This window comes from Anarrhichthys ocellatus, unplaced genomic scaffold (genome assembly GCF_004355925.1).
Source record: "Anarrhichthys ocellatus isolate YVR2014 unplaced genomic scaffold, GSC_Weel_1.0 scaffold18, whole genome shotgun sequence".
Lineage (NCBI taxonomy): Eukaryota > Metazoa > Chordata > Actinopteri > Perciformes > Anarhichadidae > Anarrhichthys > Anarrhichthys ocellatus.
The window spans coordinates 4,851,121-4,876,076 of record NW_022280048.1 but is presented as its reverse complement, the minus strand read 5'-3'; the positions used below and the strand labels follow the sequence as shown (position 1 = coordinate 4,876,076).

At 41.4% G+C, this 24,956-nt stretch overlaps 2 protein-coding genes across 2 annotated transcripts; both read left to right on the top strand.

Moving 5' to 3' along the window:
• stip1 (stress-induced phosphoprotein 1) lies at nt 1-7,127 on the top strand. Its single transcript, XM_031857196.1, has 14 exons — nt 1-106; nt 1,892-2,101; nt 2,200-2,341; nt 2,679-2,820; nt 3,169-3,334; nt 3,476-3,602; nt 4,213-4,315; nt 4,791-4,911; nt 5,109-5,205; nt 5,305-5,429; nt 5,526-5,562; nt 5,708-5,811; nt 6,379-6,554; nt 6,644-7,127. The coding sequence occupies exons 1-14, from the start codon at nt 98-100 to the stop codon at nt 6,714-6,716; spliced, it is 1,632 nt and encodes a 543-aa protein (XP_031713056.1). The 5' UTR covers nt 1-97; the 3' UTR covers nt 6,717-7,127.
• Nucleotides 7,128-7,218: 91 nt separating this feature from the next.
• On the top strand, nt 7,219-22,512 carry rps6ka4 (ribosomal protein S6 kinase, polypeptide 4). Its single transcript, XM_031857195.1, has 18 exons — nt 7,219-9,806; nt 10,638-10,709; nt 11,165-11,232; nt 11,691-11,841; nt 12,039-12,154; nt 12,262-12,369; nt 12,690-12,770; nt 13,136-13,239; nt 13,531-13,681; nt 13,777-13,938; nt 14,139-14,264; nt 14,894-15,027; nt 17,416-17,509; nt 17,656-17,826; nt 19,011-19,202; nt 19,344-19,503; nt 19,756-19,919; nt 20,033-22,512. Exons 1-18 carry the CDS (start codon nt 9,719-9,721, stop codon nt 20,285-20,287), a joined length of 2,397 nt encoding a protein of 798 aa, XP_031713055.1. The 5' UTR covers nt 7,219-9,718; the 3' UTR covers nt 20,288-22,512.
• The last annotated feature ends 2,444 nt before the right edge of the window (nt 22,513-24,956 follow it).

Below are 24,956 nucleotides of genomic sequence, written 5' to 3'. Positions count from 1 at the left end.
TTGCGGATTTTGTACATCCCAAACTGGCAACCTGCGTGTCGTTCAGGGGGAGGCGCTAGTCCACAGTAGTTTCTGGAAGGAACCTCATGCTTGCACCATGGAGAACGTGAGTTCATCAACTAATCATGCAATTATCTTCATAATAACTTTAGAAGCATACGTTTCGTAGAAATATTGACGGGTTCCTTATATTTTGATTGTCTTTGCTGTAAAAATGTGGGTAATAGTGTAGTAAATCACCTCTTTACACTGTAACTTCACTGTTTGCTAATATCGGACAGCGAGCTAGCTTGTTAGCTTAGCGTCAATCCGGTAGTAATGTCTTGTAGCTAGGTGTTTGGCCGATGTTGTCTGATTGGACTTGAGGCGGTTTCCCAAGAACATATCTTTTGGATTACTCTACAATGTGCCTAAACTGGTTTCCAAATTGTGCAAACTGTTTGTCCATTTGTGTGCGGCTGTGGCTAATTAATGATTGCATACGTCAAGGTTAGCTAACGTTAATTGTTAAGGTTGCGCACATGACTTAAAAATGACCACAGCCGCTTATCATTGAATATACCACAGTACGGTATGGCTGCCACTGTAGCCCTCGTCTGTGATTCGATATAACCAAGCACTTCGCTAGCTAACCCTTTGCAAGTCACCGGCGACATATTTCCGAGTTAGCTAAGCTACTGCAAATGACGCTAACTATGTCACAGCTAACATTAACGAGCTCACAATGTGAACGCCACCACGAATATAGTGACGGACAAATGAAAACTGTAATTAAGCCAGTTGGTAAACGCCTGAGTAAAAATGTTTTGACACAGGACCGACGGCTAGCGTTAAACTGCGACAGTCCGTCTGTAGCACATGCTGCAGGAGTCTTTCTGGATCTGCTTCAACGTTGTTCTCGGTAGCTCTCAGACCGGATGATCATTCTAGATGCACACGGCTCTGCTGTCATGGCTACAGCCGCTTATTGTCGTCAACTGCTGCTTCTTCTTGACAGTTCTGTAACTGGGCAGTTCATGTATTTTTGGTGATTCATTCATTTTGAGACCGCACCTCTGTTTAAAAAAAAACAAATATATATTTCCATTATCATGCCTGACTGAGCAGGCAAGGCATCATAGCGTATTTGGCAAACATGACAGTGAATAAGGTGCACAAGCTCCTGACAGGTCAAAAGAGGTCAGTAAGACTTTCTGAACACCCACAATATCTCCATCTCTTCTTGCATGACCATAGTATACCAAGATCCTAGCCCACAGAGGATTGCAATGTTGCTGTGTTCTACCTTTTATGTTTTCAAAAGTTGTAAGGGGTTCTGATTGGGTTAGGTCTGGTGGCTGTGGAGGTAAAGTCATGCCACTCACTGTTTTTTGCCTGGGATAACGGGATGGAGAGCCTCTTATTGGAGTGGTGCTTCTTTCGGCTCAGAGTGTAAATTATTCCGTCACATTTTGTGGAGATGTGGTGTGATAACATGTCAAACTGTAACAGGCAACCGACAAGAGGTGTTGGAAAACGATCTGTATACTCGCAAACAGAGACAGGAACTGACTTTTTTTTGTTTTTTAAATGGGGTCATTGGCAGAGTCCCCCATTATTGCTTTCAGGCTCCAACCTAACAAACAGGGTCCTCTTAATTTCAGGCTAAAAGAATAGGTTGTACACCGAGGACTGAACTCACGTAAAAAAATAATAAAGGCATATTATCTCACTGCGGCACCCGTCTGACATGAACAGCTGAGTCGTTGTCAATTTATTTTTTCAGTTCTGCCAGTGGAAGCTGCCAGAAGATGTCTTCTCTGTAGTCCGATCCAATCGGGGGACTATTTGCATTGTGTAATAGTGATAAAAAAGCTAATGCTTATTTTGATTGAATTGTTCTCTCTCACAGGTTTCAACATTGAAAGACCAGGGCAACAAAGCGCTGAGTGCAGGAAATATTGAGGAGGCTGTACGTTGCTATACCGAAGCTTTGGCCCTCGATCCTTCAAACCATGTCCTGTTCAGTAACCGCTCAGCTGCCTATGCCAAGAAAGGCAACTACGAGAATGCTCTCCAGGATGCCTGTCAGACCATCAAGATCAAGCCTGACTGGGGCAAGGTGAGGCGTCATTTGTTCTGCCATTATTCCGTTGTCAAGATGTGTTGGAGTTAAAAATTGAGAAGGCAATTTACAATGGTTCTATTTTGATCAACCAGGGCTACTCCCGCAAAGCTGCAGCATTGGAATTTCTTGGCCGATTGGAGGACGCCAAAGGAACTTACCAAGAGGGAATGCGGCAAGAGCCTAGTAATCAGCAGCTGAAGGAGGGTTTACAGAATATTGAGGCCCGGCTTGCAGGTGAAGACTGTTGAATTTGTGAAGCCTTTTATTCTACAGAAAAAGTAGCATATGACATGGAAATTTATGAGTCACTTTACCCACCTACGTGTATAGAGGATTTAGATATGGCTGCCGACGGGACCAGTGAAGGAAAATCACATTGTAAGTGCTCAAGTTTTCAAAGGGGGAGTAGGCCGTCCACTTGGGTTTTGAGTGTTGTGATTCATTCAGACAAGGTACAAGTAGTGGGGGTTGCAGAAGAGACGGCTCTGCTGAATTTCATCCTAGACCCGTGTTTCTGTGTGACCATATAAATTACACTATTAAAATTGATTTATTTTTTGTGCTTCACCAGAGAAATCAATGATGAACCCCTTCGCCATGCCCAACTTGTATCAGAAGCTGGAGAATGATTCTCGGACCCGTGAGCTGCTGTCAGATTCCAGCTACAGAGAACTGCTGGAGCAGCTCAGGAACAAACCGTCGGAGCTCGGCACGTATGTGCATTTTCAAAAATGTGTCCGCTTTATCAACATTCTTTGATTTAAGAATCAAAAATGTTGTTGTTTTGGGTGGCGTTGCACACAAAGTCTGGAAAATAATTGAGAAATGTTGCTTACTGACAGTACAACACTACATAGTATTTGTACACCCTTTTTTTTTTGAATTTGTGGAAGATCATCGTTTGTGTTTTGTCTCAGTAATCTTTAGCACGTATAATACTAAAGGGCCCCAAATCCCAAAAAAATAAATGGATCATGATCTCAAGTTCATTTGTAAAACGTGCATTAGCCCTGAGTACTGTTGATATTAGAAATATATTGGTTTGCTTGACTGCTCTGTAGGAAGCTGCAGGATCCCAGAGTGATGACTACTCTCTCTGTGCTGCTGGGACTGAACCTCTCTGAGATGGACGAAGAAGAGGAGCACACTCCCCCTCCTCCCCGCAAACCCAAAGAGACTCAGCCACCTCCTCCTAAAGAGGAAGACCTTCCCGAAAACAAGAGAAAGGTACAACAGAAAAAGAGATGAACTGATTCATCGTACTTCAATGTAATGACTTTTAAGCCATTTTGTGTCTGCTGATGAAACCGTATTCAGAGTTTTTAATCCTCTTGTTTCCATATTTTTTTTTTTTTTTTTTTTTTACAGGCCTTGAAAGAAAAGGAACTTGGGAATACTGCTTATAAGAATAAGGACTTTGACGCAGCGCTGAAACATTACGACGAAGCAATCAAACATGACCCCACCAACATGACCTACGTATCTAATCAAGCGGGTACGTATTCTCAGACGGAAAACAAATGCCCGCCTCACACATTTGAGCAAATTGACCCATAAAGTGCATAAAACAAAAAGATAATTCAGAATTTCTTATATACTATACATTAGACATTTAGCAGATGCTTTTATCCGAAGCGACTTACATTTCAGATTCTATCACATTTCTATATACAGAATTGGTGTGGGTAGTCCACCGGTTCTTGGCTTTCCTCCCCTTTGTGATTGCTTGGAGTTGTTGCCACTGGGCTGCCCACCACAACTAGACCCTCAGTTTAAGTAAAGAATTGGGATTTCATCACATTATCTCTCAGGAAGTTATTATTTTAGTGTTTTGTCAAAGATCATTTTTTTTATTGGACAGATGACGGTGTAGCAACAGACTGAAAATGGAGAGAGAAAAAAAAAAAAGAGAAGCATGACACACAACAAAGGTCCAGTGGTTAGAATTGAACCATGGACGTTGTGTGGTTGCCAATCGCTCCGAAATATAGAATGACCCAACAGTCGTACCACCAGTTCAACAAGGCTTGAAAACTGACACGATTTATAACCGTTAGTTCAGACTGTGAATGTTAAACATGTACTCATTTTGGTTATCCTTTCAGCTGTGTACTTTGAGATGGGAGATTTCGAGAAGTGCCGAGAGCTGTGTGAGAAGGCCATTGATGTTGGCAGAGAGAACCGGGAAGACTACAGACAAATCGCTAAGTGAGTTCTGCCAGAAGTATTGCTCTGGTTTTTTATTTCATTTTTGTCTTCACTGGAGTGAATCTAACCACACTCAACCCAGAGGGGGGGGACGGGTAGTTTGTGGGTCTTGTAGGACTCTTATACTTACTGATTTATCTACTTTATTATCTGGATGGGAAACGACATGCAGCTAACAGCATATGAGCAGGGAAATTGTATTATACCAGAACCATTAGGTGGCAGTGTTGCTCTATTACTATTACTGAGTTGTCTGTCTATTCAACTTGAGAGTTTAGTTCGAGAGCACAAAGGTGGTTGTGATTATGGTTCTTGTTATTTGTTTCATAATAATTAATAATAAACTGTCTTTTCCTTAAAGAGGAGCTCTCCCGTTTTGAGTCTTTACCCTTTATTTGAGAGAACCAGAAAATCAGATCTCTCATTCTGATGTAATATCTCTATCTTCTCCTTTCTCTTCCTCCTCTTTTTATAGGGCCTTGGCTAGGATTGGAAACTCGTACTTCAAGCAGGAGAAATACAAAGAAGCGATTCAGTATCTGAACAAGAGTTTGTCGGAGCATCGTACTCCCGATGTCTTGAAGAAGTGTCTACAGGTGCAGTGCAAGCTGATTTCCCACTGAATGAAGCTTTTGGATTCTAACTCAGATTATTAGACGGGATTCATTTATCCAAACTGTTTGTTTTTAAAATGGATAAAATAAGAAGCTGTGCTAGACCTGCATGTGTACAGGGAATGAGAACACAAGTGTACGCCTGATCTTATACCTTGAAACTTGAATTGGCTCCACAGGCAGAGAAGATATTGAAGGAGGAGGAGAAAATGGCGTACATCAACCCCGACTTAGCCCTGGAAGAGAAGAGCAGGGGCAACGACTCCTTCCAGAAAGGTGCGAGTAATAGCTGTAGCGCGCCTTTGTTGATCATTGTCATTTGATTCTTCGTTCAAGACCTTGAATAAAGCTGAACTCCTCTTTTTCACCCTACAGGAGACTACCCCGTAGCCATGAAACATTACTCTGAGGCCATCAAGAGAAACCCCAAGGATGCCAAACTCTTCAGTAACAGAGCTGCCTGCTATACAAAGCTGTTGGAGTTTCAACTTGCCCTGAAGGTACAGTGCGTCCTTACCAAGCATCTCCGTTAGTCCCTTAATGAGATTCTAACCTGACAAAAAAACAAGACCTTTTGATCTTTTTTCATTTGTCAGGATTGTGAAGAGTGCATCCGACTTGAGCCCTCCTTCAGTAAGTATCAAACTTTGTAGTTACTATCATTTATTACACAATTTGCTAGAATGCATTTAATAAAGTAGTGGTTTATACTCTTAGAGTTTAGATTCAGGACAAGTCCCTCTGATTTGACACCTAATGTAAACGCGTCTGTCCACAGTAAAAGGCTACACACGTAAAGCAGCCGCCTTGGAGGCCATGAAAGACTATACAAAAGCTATGGACGTGTACCAGAAGGCTCTGGAGCTGGACTCCTCCTCAAAGGTATTTTACAGGTTCTTGCACAGCTCAGAAAAGTCTGGAAAGATGTCTTGGAGTTCCAAGGCCTTAAGCACTTCGGTTTGTGTCAAAAGATTTTGGAAAATAATGGAAATGTGCTAGTTTTGATTAAAGTAGTGTAGAAAGTAATGTGAATTGATTGTACTTTCTTAAAGGGACAATATGTAGTCATATTGTCGATTGCTGTTATGAAGAGTGACTGTAGAGAGGGACCGTCGTTGGTAAGAACAAAGCCATGAATCGGAGGAATAAAACTTTGTTCTAATTGTTTCCAATGCGGTTATGTTCTGAAGCACAAATAAACATCCACACCTCCTGACAAACCGATGGTGCCGGCTTTTGAATGAATGCAGCCCCAGGCCGCCTTCATCCTGCTGTGGCCCGTCTGCTCTCTGTCAAAATAATGCCTGAATACATGCTGAGACATTTTGAAAGAGTCTGTGATGATGGAATATTAGGTGTTATACATAACTGCTGGTTAATGATGAATTTACTTTTTTTTTTTTTTTTTTTTTTTCCCTTTTCCCCATTACTTGCCCTTTCCATATTCAGGAAGCCACAGAAGGCATTCAGCGCTGTATGGTCAGTCAGACCACCACGAGGACCGACACTCCCGAGGAAGTGAAGCAAAGGGCCATGTCCGATCCCGAGGTGCAGCAGATTATGAGTGACCCAGCCATGCGCATGATCCTTGAGCAAATGCAGAAGGACCCTCAGGCGCTTAGCGAGTAAGTTTTTAAAAACTTTTTAGCGTCACTTTCTGTCTCTCTGCATCAAGAATCTAATGGGTTTTGTTTTTTTTCTGTTTGATCCTCAGTCACTTAAAGAATCCAGTCATTGCCCAGAAGATTCAGAAACTCATTGATATCGGACTGATAGCCATTCGTTGATGAGAACCAAGAGACTTCAGGACATCGGAACAACGTGCAAATCCCTCCGACTATTACGCCCTCCTTTCTTGCCTTCAAATTCAAAATGATATTGTCGTTGGTCTCCCTGAGACTTTGTGTGTATGTTATGGTTCTTTTTTTAAAAATCAGTTTCACAACTTTTTCATTGTATTTAAGAAAGCATCTTGTATGTCATCTGGAAAAACTTCAGGACTCCAGAAAACAACTGGCTTCATGTGTACAGATGCTGAAACACATCTTAAAAATAAACGGCACGATTCAGTGCATTGTTTAAAGGGGAAATCCACCCTGAAGCAGTTCACATATTCCTATTGGTCTAAGGAAATATAACTAAAAGAAACGAAGAAGAATTTCTACTCTCAAAATAAAGGTTGTATTGTAGATCACAAATTCAAATTGTCAACATTGGTCATTGTTCTAACTCTCTTGGTCCTCTTTTAGACTAAACGTGGTGCTGCATCTTTCTGCTGGCCACTCAGCTGCAGGTCCTGACTCTTGTAAGCATGTTGGCCATCGTTTTTGTACTTAACAAAAATATTTTAACTTATTTTTTGAGCTTTGCTGTCTTTGGCCTAAGGGATGATAGTATTTGTGTACAGCTAATATCGGGATTTAAACAAATTGTAACGGACTGAAAGAACACTACTCAATGCCATCAAGAGTTTGGGGATATTTTGCCATAAGTGGTTTAAGATTGATCATTAGCGTTACATTAAACTCTTCCATACAGCAATTAATGCACCCATGTTATTGTTCTGAAATATACTAAACTAATATACAAAAAATGTAAAACTTCTAGGCGACGCTCCTGTACCAGTTGACGTATCGGTAAGGCAAGAATACTGTGGAGAAGTCACTTCTGTCAGAAGGAGCCTGAAGAGTTGACTTGACTCAGCAGTCCTCGCACAATCATCTGGCGATCAAGTTTAAACTTTTTTTTTATTTATTTTTTTAAATGTTTTTAAATTGAAGTCCAAGTAAATGCTTTTGACTGGCCTCAGATATTAGTTTCCCAAGCCTGAAAGTAGAGGGCTGCTGTTCAAAATGTGACAACTTGCATGTCTTGAATATTTCCATATCATGGGAACAATATGACATTTGAAGGGTGGATTTTTCCTTTCTAAATTAGCAGCTATTGGTTGAGTTATAGGGTCCTCAATTGTCTCACTTCATGATGCATCTTTAATGTGAGTACTGAAGCCCGGCTGCTACCCGTCTCTACTTCCTAATGTGTATTTTGCCCAGCAAGGAAGTTCCTCCCTCAGTTGCAGACTGCTCAGTCTGTTTTCAGAGAGTTAATGCACATAAGTGTTAACATTAGACATGGCTTCAGATACCTCAGTCAACACATTCACATAGTATCTCTGTGCTATGGTTTCCAAGAGGGACCCAGATATGTGAACTGTGACACCTTTTCACATTCTCTCAGCAGAATTGCTGTATCTGACCTCTATAACTTAATGGCAAAAAACAGCCGAAATTGGGGTGTTTTTAACAGAAGTCTCATTGTAATCATCAACCACACGCAGCAGACGTGGAACACTTACATGAGGTAAAAGAAACTGTCCCAAGAAGTGTAATGTACCATTGGAAATCAATTGTACAGTGAAATATACAGTATCTGAATGTATTTTAAAAGGTCAGTTTTGACTTTTTCCTCCTGTAAGACAAACTATGTTGACAGTGACTATAAAATGTAGTAGACCTACATTTTATAGTCAGGTCTTAGTCGGTGTAATTTAACACCTTACACGCCAATAAAAAGTCAAATGAGAGATTCTTCATACAGACAATTGTGTAAATCATTACGCTTGTCAACACACTACCGTTGATAGATATGTTAAAGGGTGCTGAGGACTGGGACCATGGCCATGTATGTGTTGTGCTACACACAGTATTTCAGCCATTTGGACGTTGATATTGTTCTAATAATTTAGTTTCATATGGTAAAGATATGTTCACCATTTGTCTACAATCTATTATAATGGGGGGGGGAAATAAAATCACCAACGACCAATATAGAAAGATCTAACGTTAACCAGTTCTCTTCTCGTGGCTCCGCCCACACGGAGGGTTCACGTGACTGACCGTCGCCCAGGTTGTGTCGAAAGCATCCTGGTGTTAGCAGTTAGCTTACCGCTGACAGAAATTATAAAGTGTGAATATTTTTATATAATGGGTGAATATTAACGTGGCTCTAGTGAGGACAAAGAAGATAAGGAACTACCCAAACAGGCTTTTTTTTCCCCCAACATGGTTGGACAGCTGATATCGGAAGAGGCCAGTCAACACTGCTAACTAAACATTAGCGTTAGCTCACGTCCAAACTTTGACGGGCACCAGCAGCAATTCGTTAGCTAGCTGCTAGTTCGCCTAATTGCTACTACAATTCCAGCTAGCCAGGACACGTACCTTGTTATTGTAGCAGGTATGCTAACTAACTAGCGCCGTGGGTATTTACGCACTGTCTAATGACGCGTAAAATCATCATTAACGCTATTACTATGTAACGGTAGCTAACCTCTGAATAATGACAACTGTTGTATGCTAACGTTAGCCACTTCAACTTCACCGCAACTAAGATGTACACAATTGCTCCAAATCATCAGCGTTAGTGATTGTCTTTCTCATAGCTAACGTTAATAGTAAAATAAAGCGAACAGCAGCTGGTAAACAGCTGTAATCTGACTAGCTGCACGCCTGTGTTTTCTGATCGATGTCGGCCAATAACATGAGATAAATAATGCGAAACAGCAGGATGTCAAACGCGTGGGGATTAACGTCAGGGCAGCAGTATTGTTTAGGAAGCACAGCTGTCCGCTCGTTTCGCTAATCCTTGTATTCCTCATAATGACACAGTAGATGTTTGTGACTGCTGAACGTGTAGTGTAAGATTAACATCTTGTATACACCAAGACGTCTGACTAGCAAGTTCACTTTAAACGGTCTGCATAGGCTATAGTATTGTTCTTCTTGAAAGTATGCCCGGGGACGCGTCTGATAGTAGTGATGACTCCGATGCAAAAACAAATGAAACGGCCTGTACCGTCAAGCATCAAATCACCAATGGTAAGTCCAGTATACTGTTAGTTTACACCGTGCAACCAGAAACCCCTGCACACTGTAGTTCATTCCATCATGTCATTCACTAAGCATTTGTGATAACGTAAATATTTTTGACATTTTTGACATGGCTGAAGCTTTGCCAGAGAGTTGTTCCTCTGTAGGGTTAAGGAATGACCCGAGGCTGGAGCTGATGATAGTGTTATGTTGTATTGCATTACATTTGAAGGTGTTTCTAACATGCCTGCTTCTCTACATATAAATACAAAATATTAGAAACACTTCTTCTCAGTGTGATGCAGTGCAATATCACACAAACCCAAAATGTACCATCTAATTCGATCAACACACAAAATTGTATTCTCAGTAGAAAGAGTGAAAATATCTATTCAAGTATGTAGTTTGAAAATATCTTACCCACTCATGTGCCAAGCTTCCAGAGCTTCTGTGTGTCAGACCAGAGGAGCTTGTGGACTCACCGCCCTCAGAGAGAAATCTTTGTTTGTGTTTCCACTCATTGTGTTGAACTCTTACTTAATGTGAATCATTTGGGGGAAAAAGACATGCTTGTGTGTGTGTGTGTGTATATATATATATATATATATATATATAGAAAGATATATATAGAAAGAAACATTTCAAAAATCATATATATACATATGTGTATATGTATGTAGGTATATATATATATATATATACACCTACATACATATACACATATGTATATATATGATTTTTGAAATGTTTCTTTCTTTTGAAGCAAAAAAGCCAGTGTTTGCAGGGTGCATGTACTGTATACCGTATGTTTTATTTGTGTCGTTTCCTCTCTGCTACTAGCTAACCTCACAGGTCACACTGAGAGGGTCGGTATGGAGAACTTTGAGCTGCTCAAAGTCTTGGGCACTGGAGGTGAGTGTCTACGTGAAGCACGAAGTATTTGAAATATAAATGCAGTTGTTGTCCAACCTGAAGAAAAACTTGAGTAAAATGTCAGTATGATGTAACCCCAAAGCAGCAGAATCTATTTTCCTGGCATGGTTAAAGTGTTTATAATAGATTTCCATATAGATCGTAAAGAGAAAATATACCTGAGAACTAAAATGTGCGGTAAAACATTTTTTACCAAATGATCAAGACATAATGAATCTGTATTTTCTGAAGGTAGAGCATATGCTGTAGATGTCTTTGTTATTAGAGCTCATCCATAATGAATACCTGTTAGAGAAGGCTGTTTCTGTCAACAAAACAACACCTGATTAAATTTGGTGTGCAGGAATATTTTTGCATATATTCCAGTTGAGTTTCTCTTTTGTACTAGAAGAAACTTGAACGACTGGATGAAATATTTGTTTGTGTTTTTCTAGCTTATGGTAAAGTGTTTTTGGTCAGAAAGAATACCGGCCACGATGTGGGCCAGCTATATGCTATGAAGGTGAGAGACTATTTATACTATGCTAATATACATATATCACAAAATTCACTTTTTCATTACCACGGTTTTTCACTCCACTATTTTTTTTTACATTTATGACTTTTATAATCTTGCAAATGTGTGTTTTTTCTGTCAAAATTTGCCACTGTAATCTCAGAGAATATCCAAATGTTTTTTCCTCATAAATCTACGACTTTAATCTTAATATTTGAGTTTTTTTTCTCTGAATATTATGTCCTTGCCCGGATCCGTGATTATTTTTTTTTATATACATGCATGAGACGTACAAAAGAGCTCCTTAGATGCTTTAACACTGGGCTATGTTTACAATTCAAGTCAGGAAACCTCTATAAAACCTCTTCTAAATGATTCACTGATTTTACTCAAACATGCATTTCGAACTCTTGCCCAGCACATGGTGGGACGTCACGTCAAGTTTATTTTGATTGCTTCCGTAGGTGTTAAAGAAAGCAGCTATTGTTCAAAAGGCAAAGACGACAGAACACACTCGCACTGAGAGGCAGGTGCTGGAGCACATCCGACAGTCTCCCTTCCTGGTGACCCTCCACTACGCCTTCCAGACGCAGAGCAAGCTGCATCTCATCCTGGGTGAGTGACGGCATGCTGCAACCAAACACGGAGAACTCTTGTTGTCCTTGGCGTTGCAGCGCTGAATAGATGTTCTCTTTATGTTTCTGTCTATTACCGTTTGTCTGTTTACTTTGTTGGCATACTGTGTGTTTTGTATAATTGTTGTATTATGTCTATTCAAGCTCCCTGTGTGTTTTGCCTGTGTGTGAGTACAGACTACGTGAGCGGCGGGGAGATGTTCACTCATTTGTACCAGCGGGATCACTTCCCCGAGGAGGCGGTGCGGATTTATATCGGGGAAACAATCCTGGCTCTGGAGCACCTGCACAAGGTACGTGTTGCTCCTTCCAGCTCAGTAACTCCATGCCATCTCTGTTCACACATTACTGCACTTAACATGAATATCGCTGCTAAGTTTTCCCCGTGTGTTTCGTTCAGCTTGGGATTGTGTACCGAGACATCAAATTGGAGAACATTCTTCTAGACAACGAAGGCCATGTGGTACTGACAGATTTCGGGCTAAGCAAGGAGTTTTTGGAAGAAGAGGTATGTGAACAGATATATACGGACTAGATGGATAGATAGATAGATATGTACTTTATTCATCCCCAGGGGGACATTTGTCTGTCGCAGCAGCACACAAAGTTACACAGTAAAATAAAAATATTAAGTATGGAAAATGCATAATATATACAATACAATAAAATACAATACAATAAAATAACAGAGAAGAACCTATTAATTTAAAGGAAATAAAGTAATAATAAAAAACAAAGTGTGAGATCTGTTATTGCTATCACAATATTCTGTTCATATAAGATTTGTTTTTATGGTTACGCTTTATCTCCCCTTTGTCCTCACTACAGAAGGAGAGGACCTACTCTTTCTGCGGCACCATTGAGTACATGGCACCTGAAATCATCAGGGGGAAATCTGGGCACGGCAAGGTAAACATATGACAGTAAGGCAGCAAGCACCGGTGTTCAGTGTCCATATCGTTTTGATCACGTTAAGGATTTTTAGGTGTTGACATGTGAGGACCTGTAAAGTAATCGCTCCATTGAGATCCAGTGTGACTTGAACACAAGCTGTAGATATTGAAACTGCAGTTAAAGACCAAATGCTGCAATGACTTTGGATAACTGTGGTTTCCATACATTAGATCAAAGATAAGATGAGACACAATACTTTTGTGGTTATGGAAAGCAATCAGTATCATAACAGACAACGCAGGCCAATAACTACGCAGCGGGTTTCCCCATCTGCTCATATTTAGTTCTCTGTCCTTTTATTTAATGTCGTTCTCCTTCAGTCGGTAGATTGGTGGAGCCTTGGGATCCTGATGTTTGAGCTTCTGACGGGTGCTTCTCCTTTTACCTTGGAGGGGGAGAGAAACTCCCAGAGTGAGGTGTCAAAGTGAGTGCTGCCAACTCCAATTCCATAAAACATGTATTCAAATGATCAACCTGCCTTAATCTCAGGTCATACCACTTATCTCCGAGATCGTGTTGGAGATAAATGAGTGTTGGTCTCTCGTTAATCTATCTGGCACAAATTGGAATTGCATTATCATACATGTGGTTATCACAGTGAACATCTGCTCTAGGATTTTATCACACAGTATCTTATGAGGGTGCTATGTCAACAAAATGGGCAATTATTTTATTTCCTTCACCATTTTTTTTTTCCCAACCCGTCTTCCGTCAGACGTATCCTGCGCTGTGATCCCCCTTTCCCCTCCATGATCGGACCCACTGCTCAGGACCTGCTGAGGAAGTTGTTGGTGAAAGATCCCCACCGGAGGCTGGGCTCTGGACCACGAGGGTCTGGAGACATCAAAGCACACAGCTTCTTCAAGGTCCTCCGCTGTCTGTCATTCTCATATCCGTCTTCCCCCGTCACCTCTTCTCGTTCGTCCATAACTCTCTCCGTCTGCTTGTTGTTCCCCAACAGGGACTGAACTGGGCTGACCTAGCACAGAAGAAGGTGCAGAGTCCGTTCAAGCCGGAGCTGAAGAGTGAACTTGACGTGGGGAACTTTGCTGAGGAATTCACCGGGATGGATCCCGTCTACTCTCCGGCGAGCACACCGCCGAGCACTGACCGCCTGTTCCAGGTTAGCCTTGCTGTCTCGCCTAATAATAAATCAGATAGTGGTACAAGATGTCTTTATGCCTTTTCTGATAATACAGTTGTGTGTTAGGGGTAGGTTCATGCTAAAAAATCATGTTTCATGTTCTCTCTCTCTCTCTCTCTCTCTCTCTCTCTCTCGTACTACCTTGTCATACACCTAATATTACTTCTCTGTCATTTTAGGGTTACTCCTTTGTTGCTCCCTCCATCCTGTTCAACAAGAACGCGGCCATGGGAGACTTTGTTAAATCCCATATCGGTGCTGATCGTCCTGCTTCAGCCTCTGTCCAACGCAGTGCAATATTAGAGGTACGGAGCTGGAACCAGTGGTTCTTGTCCTATAAAGACATTTTGGGGTTAAGGTGATTTGGGCATTAGTGGTTTTTATTTTTCGCAAAACCAGCTGTAACCTAGACCGATGTAAAATAGCATCTAAAAAAAAGCTCAACAGTGTTTCGTAATTAGGACAGAGAGGAAGGAAGAGAGGAAGTGACACTAGTTGTTTTAGCCTCGTTTATTAACTTACCTTATTTCACAGCATGTTTTGTCGTATTTAATCTTAAACTAGGCAATATTGAAGAAATACAATAATTTTCCAGAGACTCTGTTCTGACAGTCTTTTACATTAGTACAGTATCTGTAAAGGAAAAGGAGATCAAATGTGAATCATAGCTCGTTATCTAAAAGAAAGTATGATTGCAGTGATAGACGATAAAGGGTCGGTGTTGATATGCTGACTAGCACGATGTAATTTCAGTGTTTCCTCTACAGCAAACCCTTCTCAGGTACTTAAATATAGACTTCAGGTTGCGTCACGTATTGGTCAATGCACACCAAAGTCACGTCCCATCACACCGGGGAAAAGAACATCACAGCACATCTCTTTTAACAGCTCAATGTGACTCATACCAACCCCACCCCCCTTTTTCTTTGTTCAGGAATCCCAGTTTTTTCAGCACTATGAGCTGTGTCTTCATGGGCCACCCCTGGGCGAGGGTAGCTTCTCTGTGTGCAGGAAATGCCGACACAAGCAAAGTGGCCACGAGTATGCCGTCAAGATCGTCAGCCGCAGGTGAGATGTGATGCTGCAATATCCCGTGTGTCATTTCTTCCTTTCATATTGAATTGGGGGGATCCAAAGTCAGGAACGATTCATGTCATTATGAATACAACACAAAGAAACAACAAAGACCAGCTTGTTTTTCGTACTTCGATTTTTATGTTCAAGTCAGAAATAGGTTTTGAATTAACGAGCCACGGACTGAGTCTGATCTCTTTTATTTTTAATATGTCAGATCTGTGTGACAGGAAGTTACTGACTTCTTTGCGTGCTGCACGTTAATGTAATAAATTGCTTTGATACTGAAGAAATCTGAAGAAACGAGATTCTCAGACAAGGCTTCTGAAGACTTCCCCTTCCTGTCCCAGTACACGCATACAGTGAGTTACACTGTAGCTGCTGGCTCAGCCGTCACCATGTTGTGAGCTGCTGAATAGAAATGCTCCCAAACTCTTCCAAAGCCACTTTAAATATCCAAATTAAATCCAATCAGTGGCCCCTTTTTCTTTTTACATAAAATCGAATGTACAAAAATAAGCTGTGTTTTGTTCAGTGTGGCTTTGTGGCACAGGCAGTGACTGACTGTAATCCTGCGGGCTTAATAATAATAATAATAATAACAATAATATTTATCGAAAAGTTTGGCGCGCTTCTCCTCACACAACGTTGCCAACAGCGGCGTGAAAAATACCTTAAAACGTGCGGCCCGATCGGGAATAGTGTCCTATCTATTTTTCGGAGAGATTCGCCCAGCGGTTTTCCCGAAAATCCCAAAAAAACAGAGCAAAATCGCCCCATTGACTTGAATGGGGTTTCGGCGTGAAGAGAGCAAAAAAAACACAAAAACTTGGGACCCATATTGACTAGCCGTACATTAACGTAGAAACATGATTCAAAGTTTAAAACGTAGACAAAACGCTGCACTTTATTGAGCCAAATGGACATTTTGATAGCTGGCACAGTATTCATGAAGTCACAGATTAAGTTTCAGGAAAATTTTGTGTCTGTTTCAGATTTTATAATGGGTGTGTATTGCACGGCTCGTTAAGAGCTAGAGTGAGAGCATAACTGTCAGAGTGGAGCGGAGCAGGAAAATATTCTGTGATTTTTCCAAACAAATTGCTCCAGCTCCCACAATGTTTACTCTTTATACACCATTTTGGCCAAAAAGCTTGGAAATGTTGTGCTGGTCGCAGTAAAGTGTCTATGGAATCCAACGGACTTACACATTTGGCTCAAAGAGCCGCAGAGCGACATGAACTCCAACCAACTGCTCCATTAGACTCCATGTTAAATCTCACCACTCATTTCTCAAAGAAAGCAGACGGTACCAGTTTTGTCTATTGCTCTGGAGCTCACATTTTCAACACCACAAACATAAAAAACACATCAGCGCGTTCGGCAGAGTCTTATCTTTCTCACGGTATCCATATTTTGGCACTCAGACTTTTTGTTAAAAGGAGAAGGGGTTTTGTTCAAAATCACCGTTTACTGTAAAGTTTCGTAATCAGTCTGCCTCTAACACCAGGTGCTTCCTCACCATGGCAACCAGTTACACTCTCTCTCTCTCTCTCTCTCTCTCTCTCTCTCTCTCTCTCATACAGTCATTCAGGTCTTAAATATTTTTAGAGAACCCCTTCTCCCATTTCAAAATAAAAGCCCCAGAGTGGGAATTCTAACTGGAATGCTTGTGATGAAGCCTGTCATTTAATAACCTCTGTGTTTGTGTGTCAAACATTATGAATGTCTCCTCTCCCCCACCCAGTCCCACCCTTTCAAAATAAAAGCCTGATAGAGTAACTGTATCTTAACATGAAGCTCAGAATGAGGCTCGTACAGAAATGACGGGAGCGTCAGCTCCCATCATTTCCAAAGGCTTCTCAACCAAAGGTTTATATCTTAAATACAGGCTTCAAAGGCTTTTCAAAGGCTTCTGAAACAAAGATGTTTATGTCCAGTACAGAAATGACGGGAGCCATTTGTGGACTGTCCATCACGAATACAAGATTCAATCCAAGAGTATGAATCTAAAATGCAGAAAAGAGAGAAGCGATATATCAATCAAAGCTCAACGATACTACCGGTAACATCGGCGTGTGTAGTTATATATTGCGACGTCTTCGGGCAGTAGAAGCCACACTGTCAAAATTTCTTTAGGAATTTTCTAGTTTTTTATTGCGTTGCGTTCATAAATGAATAACAAAGTAATGAATTGTTTTGTTAAATGTTCTGATTTTGGATTCCCTGTTTTCCTATGAAGAGAACTAACGATGCACAGATTCTGCTCCACCATCTTAGCGACGGCTCTGAGGTCGTGCTTCACAGCGTCACTGTACCGGCTGATAGTACGAGTCACAGAATGTCCTCAGTAACATGTGTACACCCTGTTCTATGTGTTAGAATGGAGGCCAACACCCAGAGGGAGGTTGCTGCTTTGAGGCAATGCGAGACTCATCCAAACATCGTCAAGCTGCATGAAGTGTACACGGATCAGGTACGGTGGAGGAAACACACACACACACACAGGATGACGTGTGCAATAACAAACACATTTACTGTGTGTGCTTTCAGGGATGGGAACCTGAGCGATGTGCAACAACAAAGCCGCTGTTCAAACTCTTCTTTTCTCTCCTTCGTTAGTACCACACATATTTAGTGATGGAGCTCCTGCGAGGTGGGGAGTTGCTGGAGAGGATAAAGAGGAAGAAACTCTTCGGAGAGGCGGAGGCCAGTCAGCTGTTACAGAGCCTGGTGTCGGCAGTCAGCTTCATGCACGAGGCTGGAGTCGTGCACAGAGACCTCAAACCGGAGGTGAGCTAGGCTGACGATGACTCCATAAAACATACAGTCTCTCATTCCAAAAAAAATGAATTGATGACTCTTATGACACAATAGCACCGAGCTGTGTTCTGTGCACACGCATGCATGTATGATTCTTTTCATATAGAAAACATCAGTCCAAAGTCATTGCATCCATAATTCCTCTCATCATATTGAAATTAAAAATACATTTCAGTAATTGCATTTTTTTTCTCCAGAGAAGTTAGATGTTAAAAAGGAAGCCGTGGCGTGTGGAATTATTGGCTCAGAGAGAATTAGTGAGAACAGAATGAAGTTTTAATTGTCTCGGTATTTTCCACTGTGAACCGCATGTGTTGTGTTTTCCCCCGAGGACGTCTCGCACAAACTGGCTTAATACAGAGTTATAGCCGACCTGTTTGATGTGGGGGGGATGTTATTTTCCTTTCTTTTTTTTTTGTGCATCATTTTGCACATGATTTAATCGAGGTAATCACAGTGGACAACGGCGCATAATGTCTCTGCTGCCGTGCGACACTTCTCAAAATGAAGGCTGCAGATTTATCACGAGCATATCCTGCCGTCTTCAGATGGCTGTGGGATTTAATTAACGCAAGGAGTATAGAGCAGCTGTGAATGACAGATAGTGGTACGAATCAGCCATTAACTTTTAGTAACGCTCCAGTGTTTTACTGAGACGCCTGTCGTAATCGCATAAACTTTTATATTTGATGCCAATCTGAAGGCATTAACTGGTCGGAGAGTGTTTTTAATTAAAATGGTTTATCTACATTTTTCCATAATTCCCGCAAATTTCTTAAGTATCGAGCTCGCGCTTTGTTGACACAATCACCGAATGATGAATCATGGTCAGATGAGCGTTGTGGAAGTAGCGGCTGTCCTCCGGCATCTAATCTAGTTTTCACCAAGATATCAACTCATTTTGGGAAGCCTTTTCTTTTTTTTTGTTTTAATGAAACTCCCATCTGTTCCCCTCTTACTCCTACCTTTGCACCACATGTGCTGCACTGCGCACGGAAATGTGATTCACACAGGTAAAGCCTAAATTTAGGTCAGGAACATAGCAACTCGCAGTATTTAGTAGTTTTACTAGTTTTTACTCGTGGCATTAACACGTCAGTAAAGACGAGTGTGAAAAACAAGAGCGGATGATCATGACCTTTTCTTTCTTGCAGAATGTGCTGTTTGCAGATGAGGCGGAGGACTCCATTCTGAAAGTAATAGATTTTGGATTTGCCCGCCTGTGCCCGGCAGGCAGCGCCCCCCTGCAGACTCCCTGCTTCACGCTGCAGTACGCCGCACCTGAACTCTTTGAGAGTGCAGGATACGACAAAGCCTGCGACCTCTGGAGTCTCGGGGTCATCCTGGTAATTTAACCAAAAACCGCTGATTCGGTCACATCGGTAAGGCTAACTGAAGTACTAACGACTCTCTGTGTGTGTGTGTGTGTGTGTGTGTGTGTGTGTGTGCGCGTGCGTGCGTGTGTGTGTGTGTGTGTGTGTCATCAGTACACCATGCTGTCAGGCCAGGTGCCATTTCAGAGTGAGCAGCGGGGGATGACCTCATCATACGCTGCTGACATCATGCAAAAGATTAAAGAGGGCGATTTCTCATTGGATGGGGAGGCATGGAAGGGCGTATCGGAGGACGCCAAAGAGCTTGTTAAAGGTATGCGATATAGTACGTTTTAAGTGACACACTTGGGGTTTGCCTTAGTTATTAGGGCCACATTACATAATTAACATGTAACTAAGTACTCGCTTCGGTGGAGTTTCTGCCTGCCCTGTGTGATGGGGGATGGGTTAGAGAGTTCCCACTGAGCGGAGCACTCGTCAGAAGTCAGAGAAATCTTTTGTCTGCTTCCCTTATGACTTGTTCTGTTGTCGTTGTGTTTCTTTGACTCTTTAATTCTGATTTAAGGCTTACTGACCGTGGACCCAGAGACGCGTCTCAAACTCTCTGATCTGAAAGAGAACAGCTGGCTGCAGGGCGGAGCATCCATGTCCACCACTCCTCTGTGCACTCCAGATGTGCTCGAGTCTAGTGGGCCTACTGTCCGCACCTATGTCAATGCCACCTACAAGGTAGTAGTAGCATTGTGTACACAATTTGGCAAAGTTCTTTAAAACGATGATTGCATGAACTCAATGTGTTTCATCTTGCTTTTCTTTGTCCCCCCCCCCCCCCCCCCCGCCAGGCTTTCAACCTTGGTAAGAGAGAGGGCTTCTTTCTGAAAAGTGTCGACAACGCTCCCCTTGCAAAACGCAGAAAGCTGAAGATGACGAGCACAGGCGTCGAGACCCGATGGAGTTCATCCTCTTCCTCCTCCTCCTCCTCCACTTCCTCCTCTGCCTCGGCCTCTGCAACATCATCCAAAATGCAGCCAAAGCAAACTGTGTCCCCAAAGCAAACTGTGTCCCCAAAGCAAACTGTGTCCCCAAAGCAGAGCTAGCCTCAATGGCAGTGGAGAGAACAGAAGGGAAATGAAGAGGTGTGTGCTTCTACGGGCAACCCAGGGTCCTCCAGTGCTGATGGGGTCACCCAGTTTCCAAAAAGAAGGACCATACTGTCAAACCAAAAGACTGGTTTAGGTTTGTGTTAAGTTTTCAATACAAAATTTTATTCCATCTTTTAACAACAAAGCAACTTTGCCAATATTCTCCCCTAACCAAACTGTGTTTTCCTTGAATGGATGGAGGAGGAGGTGGCAGGAGTCTAGTTTGGCATCATTAAGATGCACAGAAATCTGTGGCCTTGAGAAAAATATTATTATCCAGTATTGACCATGGTATGGTGATATTATACACTAAAAGTTCAAAATCAGACATTTATTACCTGTTTTCACTGTGTGTAAGAAACAGTGCCTGGCTATATAGGGACAAAGGGAAAAAGGAGCCATAAATGAGCAGAAGCCATATTTATAGCGACGCAGCGAATTAAACGTTGTGGATACACACCGATTTGCACATAGCAAATTGAATAGCCCTTCCAGCAATTCACAGGCTTGAATCCTTTGATTGTATCTAGTTATTTTGAACTTTGCCACACGCGTAATGATTCGGTTAAAAGCTTGGCCACGAGTGCTTGTGCCACACGAAAGCACTCGTCTTTTTTTTTTTTTTTTTTTTGCTGTTGCACTATTTGCAGAGAGCGTAAATGATCGAGAAAAAAAAGGGCAGACTGCTGGAAGGAATGGCCTCGGAGGGAAATGCTTCTGATATGTGTGACCTTTGAGATGGCAGAGGATGCTGTAGTCAAAATGGTCTCTATTGGATGCGGTTTTAACTGCGTCAGTCCTGTGGGCACTGACTTTGCAAAGCAGTTGCACTTCCAATACACTACCAACTCTATAGATCCTGTTAAAACACAACGCATGTCTCAGTCGATGGCTCTGATAAGGACTCCAGAGTTGCACTTGAAGTGGTCGCAGTGCTGACGGCGTGCCCGACAGTAGCACTTGTAAACGCAGTTGAAGACACAGAAGGACACGTGATCTAGAGAGTGGGGTTTTTCTCGTCACACTTGCTGTAAATTGCTCGTATTGTTGTGCCGCTCCGACCATTTCTAGCATGCTGATCCGTCGTGAAGATGAACTGTTTTTTTAAAATATTTCGGTATCTCAAGCGTACTTTGGAAATGTTTTTATGCTACCAAGTGCACAAGAGTGTTTGCACGTAGATTGGAGCAAAATCCATTTTTGGTGGTTTTGGTGTCCATCGCCTTTGGCTTGTGAATTTTCAAAGGGTATTACAGTTTGTTTTTCTGTTGCCCTATCAGACCAGCGCCATATGCGGTTCCCACGAATACAATCTGATTTGATACAGTGAAATATTCCCCCCCTTATTAACACTCAGCTTATTGTCACTTGGGATGTAAGGGGCCACCCACAGATGTCTTTTTACAGATGTGCTTTTAAAACATTGTATGGCTTTGAAATTCAAATAATGTCACAGAATGAGACACGTAATCATGAATTTATTATGGTTCTGATGAGCCCATCCTGCAAGTTCTGTATATACTCATTCTTGATTTAAAGCAAAAAAAAAAAGAAGATGTATGTAATGATTTTAAGATTTGAAAACTGTTTTAATGGTATATTAGTCTTCTGGTGTATTTTTGTTGGACTTTCTTTCTTTTTTTTTTTTTTTTAACATGTTGCACAAACAGTTGATCAATTAAACACATTTCAGCTTTAACAGTGCTTTCTCTGATATTTATTACATGTAGTTGATATTAATGCTGTGGTAATGGGATTCATGATTGAATTGGCTCTTGTAGTGTACCAACAGTGTGTGTGTGTGTGTGTGTGTGTGTATGTGTCTGAGCGGTTGTGTAAGAGCATGAATGGTGCTGGGAAGTTGGTTGTACCGATATATATTTCTGTACCAGATGAAGCATTATTGCAAGTTACTGTATTATTCCCTTGTTGTTTGCCGCCTTTGTCTGTTTATAAGGTAACCGGTTGTTTGTATTTGAACATTTACATTTCTACTTAAGAATCTGTGCTTTTATTGGTGTTATTTTGGTGTAGTTTCCTTTTCGCTTCCTTTTTTTGAGCATTACTATTTTACTGAGGTGCACTGTCACTGATGTCGTAACTGGGAATTTATCTTTTGCACCAAGTTTTTTTTTTTTTTTTTTTTTTGGTTGGTGCAAAATAAACATTACTTTTAAATAGATGGTTGTGCATCAAGTCTTTTGAGTGTTGTCATTGTTCTGTGAATGCTTTTGATCGGAGGGAACATTGGTTTGAGCACTTTCAGCACCAACTACGCTACATAAATACTGGTGGTGAGACTTTTAATTATTGCTACCAATCAATTACACAGGAGGTTTCATAACCTTTCCATTTGACAGAAGACATTCTGAAAATGGACCTATTTTATAACGGAGAGGTAAAACCGCTTGTTAAAAACAATCAGCAATTTAATCCATTTCAAACCAACATGAATAGTTTTCAGTCAGCTACAAGGTGAGATGTTTTACCACAGAATATTACACTCTTACCTCTTTTTGGAGTCATTGCCAACTCTAAACTCAAAATCCATGTTCAAATGTACCTTAAATCCCCTATTCAATCTCTTGATTTTACCATCTGTCCACAAAAGAGAGTCGCTACAGTCGCTGATGTTCAGAGGCTTTAAAGCTTATAAAGTTCTCTCTAGTCTGAACAACTAGCACCACTTATTTCATATTGCACACAAAGGACAGGAAATGGAAAGGGTTGGGTGGATTTCTAAGCATTCTATCTGATCCTCTGGATAATGGCCGGCTGTCCTCTGCAAACACTGCTGCTTTAAACAGCCAACAACTAACATTACTATCATTACTTTACTAACCAAAGACAGTTTGTGGTTTGAAAATGGGGGGACGGGGGATATTTGTGGACTGAAACCTAACTCCAGAGTGTACAATACAGTAGAACAGTAGAATCAAGTTTCCAGCATTCACAAATGCGTGTTTTTTATAGCAAGTTAATTATACTTGGGTGCTTCATATCCTTCAGACATATTGGGCTTCATCAGGGGGGGGGGCAGTAACGAATTACACTTACCGTACTATAAAACAGTCGGTTGTTTTGTGTAAATCATATGAAAATGTCGAGACAAACCGTGTGAGAAAGCAGCACGAGAGAGATTCTGCTGCTTTTTCTATCGTTGACAAACTGTAACTCGGCAGGTGTGTTTGCGGCCGCACGAGCGCTGCGGACAGGTGAGACACTGCACTTAGCGGACACCAGGAAAAGATACATGTAACGATAGTCAACTGTTTGCGTTCACTGGCCAAGTGTCGGGACCAAAAAAAAAAAAAGCACAACAATGCAGTCAAACTTCTATGGTTGAGGTTAGCATTAATTGTACCTCTGCACAGTAAAAGGTTGCGTCTAAACGTTACCTGAGTTAATGACACACTTTTTCGAACCACCTGGTGAGCACGTGTGACCTGGCTCTGGGGAAATGCTAATATGCTAAAATGCTTTTGGTGGATACCCTTCAGTGTCAACTCGGTACATTTAAGGATTTTCTGCTGCGTTTTGACAATAATCATCTGATGTGACTGCAGTTTATACTTATTCTGAATGTGAGGAGGCATACAGTGAGGACAGTTAGTCTAAGTGGACTGGTTATATCTTGTATTGAGAAGGAAGGAGCTGCAAACCAGAATTCTAGCAGAAATAAATACAGTGTTTAAAAATTGGCTGAGAAAACATTGGGCAGGACTCTCAGGCTCTTGTGCAATGGCCATTATTGCAGCAGAGAATTACGTCTCTTCAGTTCACATATTTCCACCCCTCCAGACACGCCAATGCCGAGAAGCTGAACCTGACTGAGAGGGACTTCGAGGTGCAGGTAACTCCCAGAATGCCGTTCAGAAAGGTGAGTAAAACAACAACGACATGCTCCCTGAACTCTACCCACGGATGAGCGCGTCAACAGCATTGCGTTGCCTAATAGCTTAGCGTTGTTTGTAGACAGCATCTATGTGTCTGGTTTGGGTAGTGTCTGCTTGTTATTTATTGAATTTGTTGTTGTTTTCTGGTTATTTCATGTGAGGCTACACAGAATAGGGAGACTGTATATTTATTTATTTATAGTTGATAGTAAGTTGTACACAGTCTGAAAAGTGCTGTCTGTGGAAAAACAATATTTATTCTTGGTTTGGACATTAGAGCTCATGTTGCTGATGTTATCTGGCTATGAAGCCTATATGTTGTAATTTAATGCAATTTATTTTGTCGCAAATCATCAAACCCCCCCCCCCCCCTTTCTTTTTTTTATTTAAGGTTTTTTTTAATCACAAGTGCTTTTACTTGAGTACAATATACCAATACTCTCTCCAACTCTGGTCTTTTTTTCTTGCTTATTCATTTCTGTTCTACAACTTGACCTTGATCTTCTTCAAATTCCTGAGCCTCGTAATTGTTGAAATCTATAACTGTAAAAAAAAAGAAGAAAAAAACCCCGGCTGTCTCCTGTGTCCTTTGTGTCCGGTTTTAACTGTCCCCTCATCACATCCCGTGTCAAGTGTTCCCTCTCTCATTCGTTTTTTTTTCTGTGAAAGATATGTGCTCAATAAAACAATCTATTGTAAGATACTTTTAAAATCCCTAATATTGGATT

Bases quoted from the DNA above. Each gene is read 5' to 3' on its own strand.
- stip1 (XM_031857196.1), top strand. The intron at 3,603-4,212 runs GTACGTATTCTC...TTATCCTTTCAG, and splicing joins CTACGTATCTAATCAAGCGG to CTGTGTACTTTGAGATGGGA. The intron at 5,430-5,525 runs GTACAGTGCGTC...TTCATTTGTCAG, and splicing joins AGTTTCAACTTGCCCTGAAG to GATTGTGAAGAGTGCATCCG.
- rps6ka4 (XM_031857195.1), top strand. From the start codon at position 9,719: ATGCCCGGGGACGCGTCTGATAGTAGTGATGACTCCGATGCAAAAACA. The intron at 12,771-13,135 runs GTAAACATATGA...GTTCTCCTTCAG, and splicing joins GGAAATCTGGGCACGGCAAG to TCGGTAGATTGGTGGAGCCT. The intron at 14,265-14,893 runs GTACGGAGCTGG...TTCTTTGTTCAG, and splicing joins AACGCAGTGCAATATTAGAG to GAATCCCAGTTTTTTCAGCA.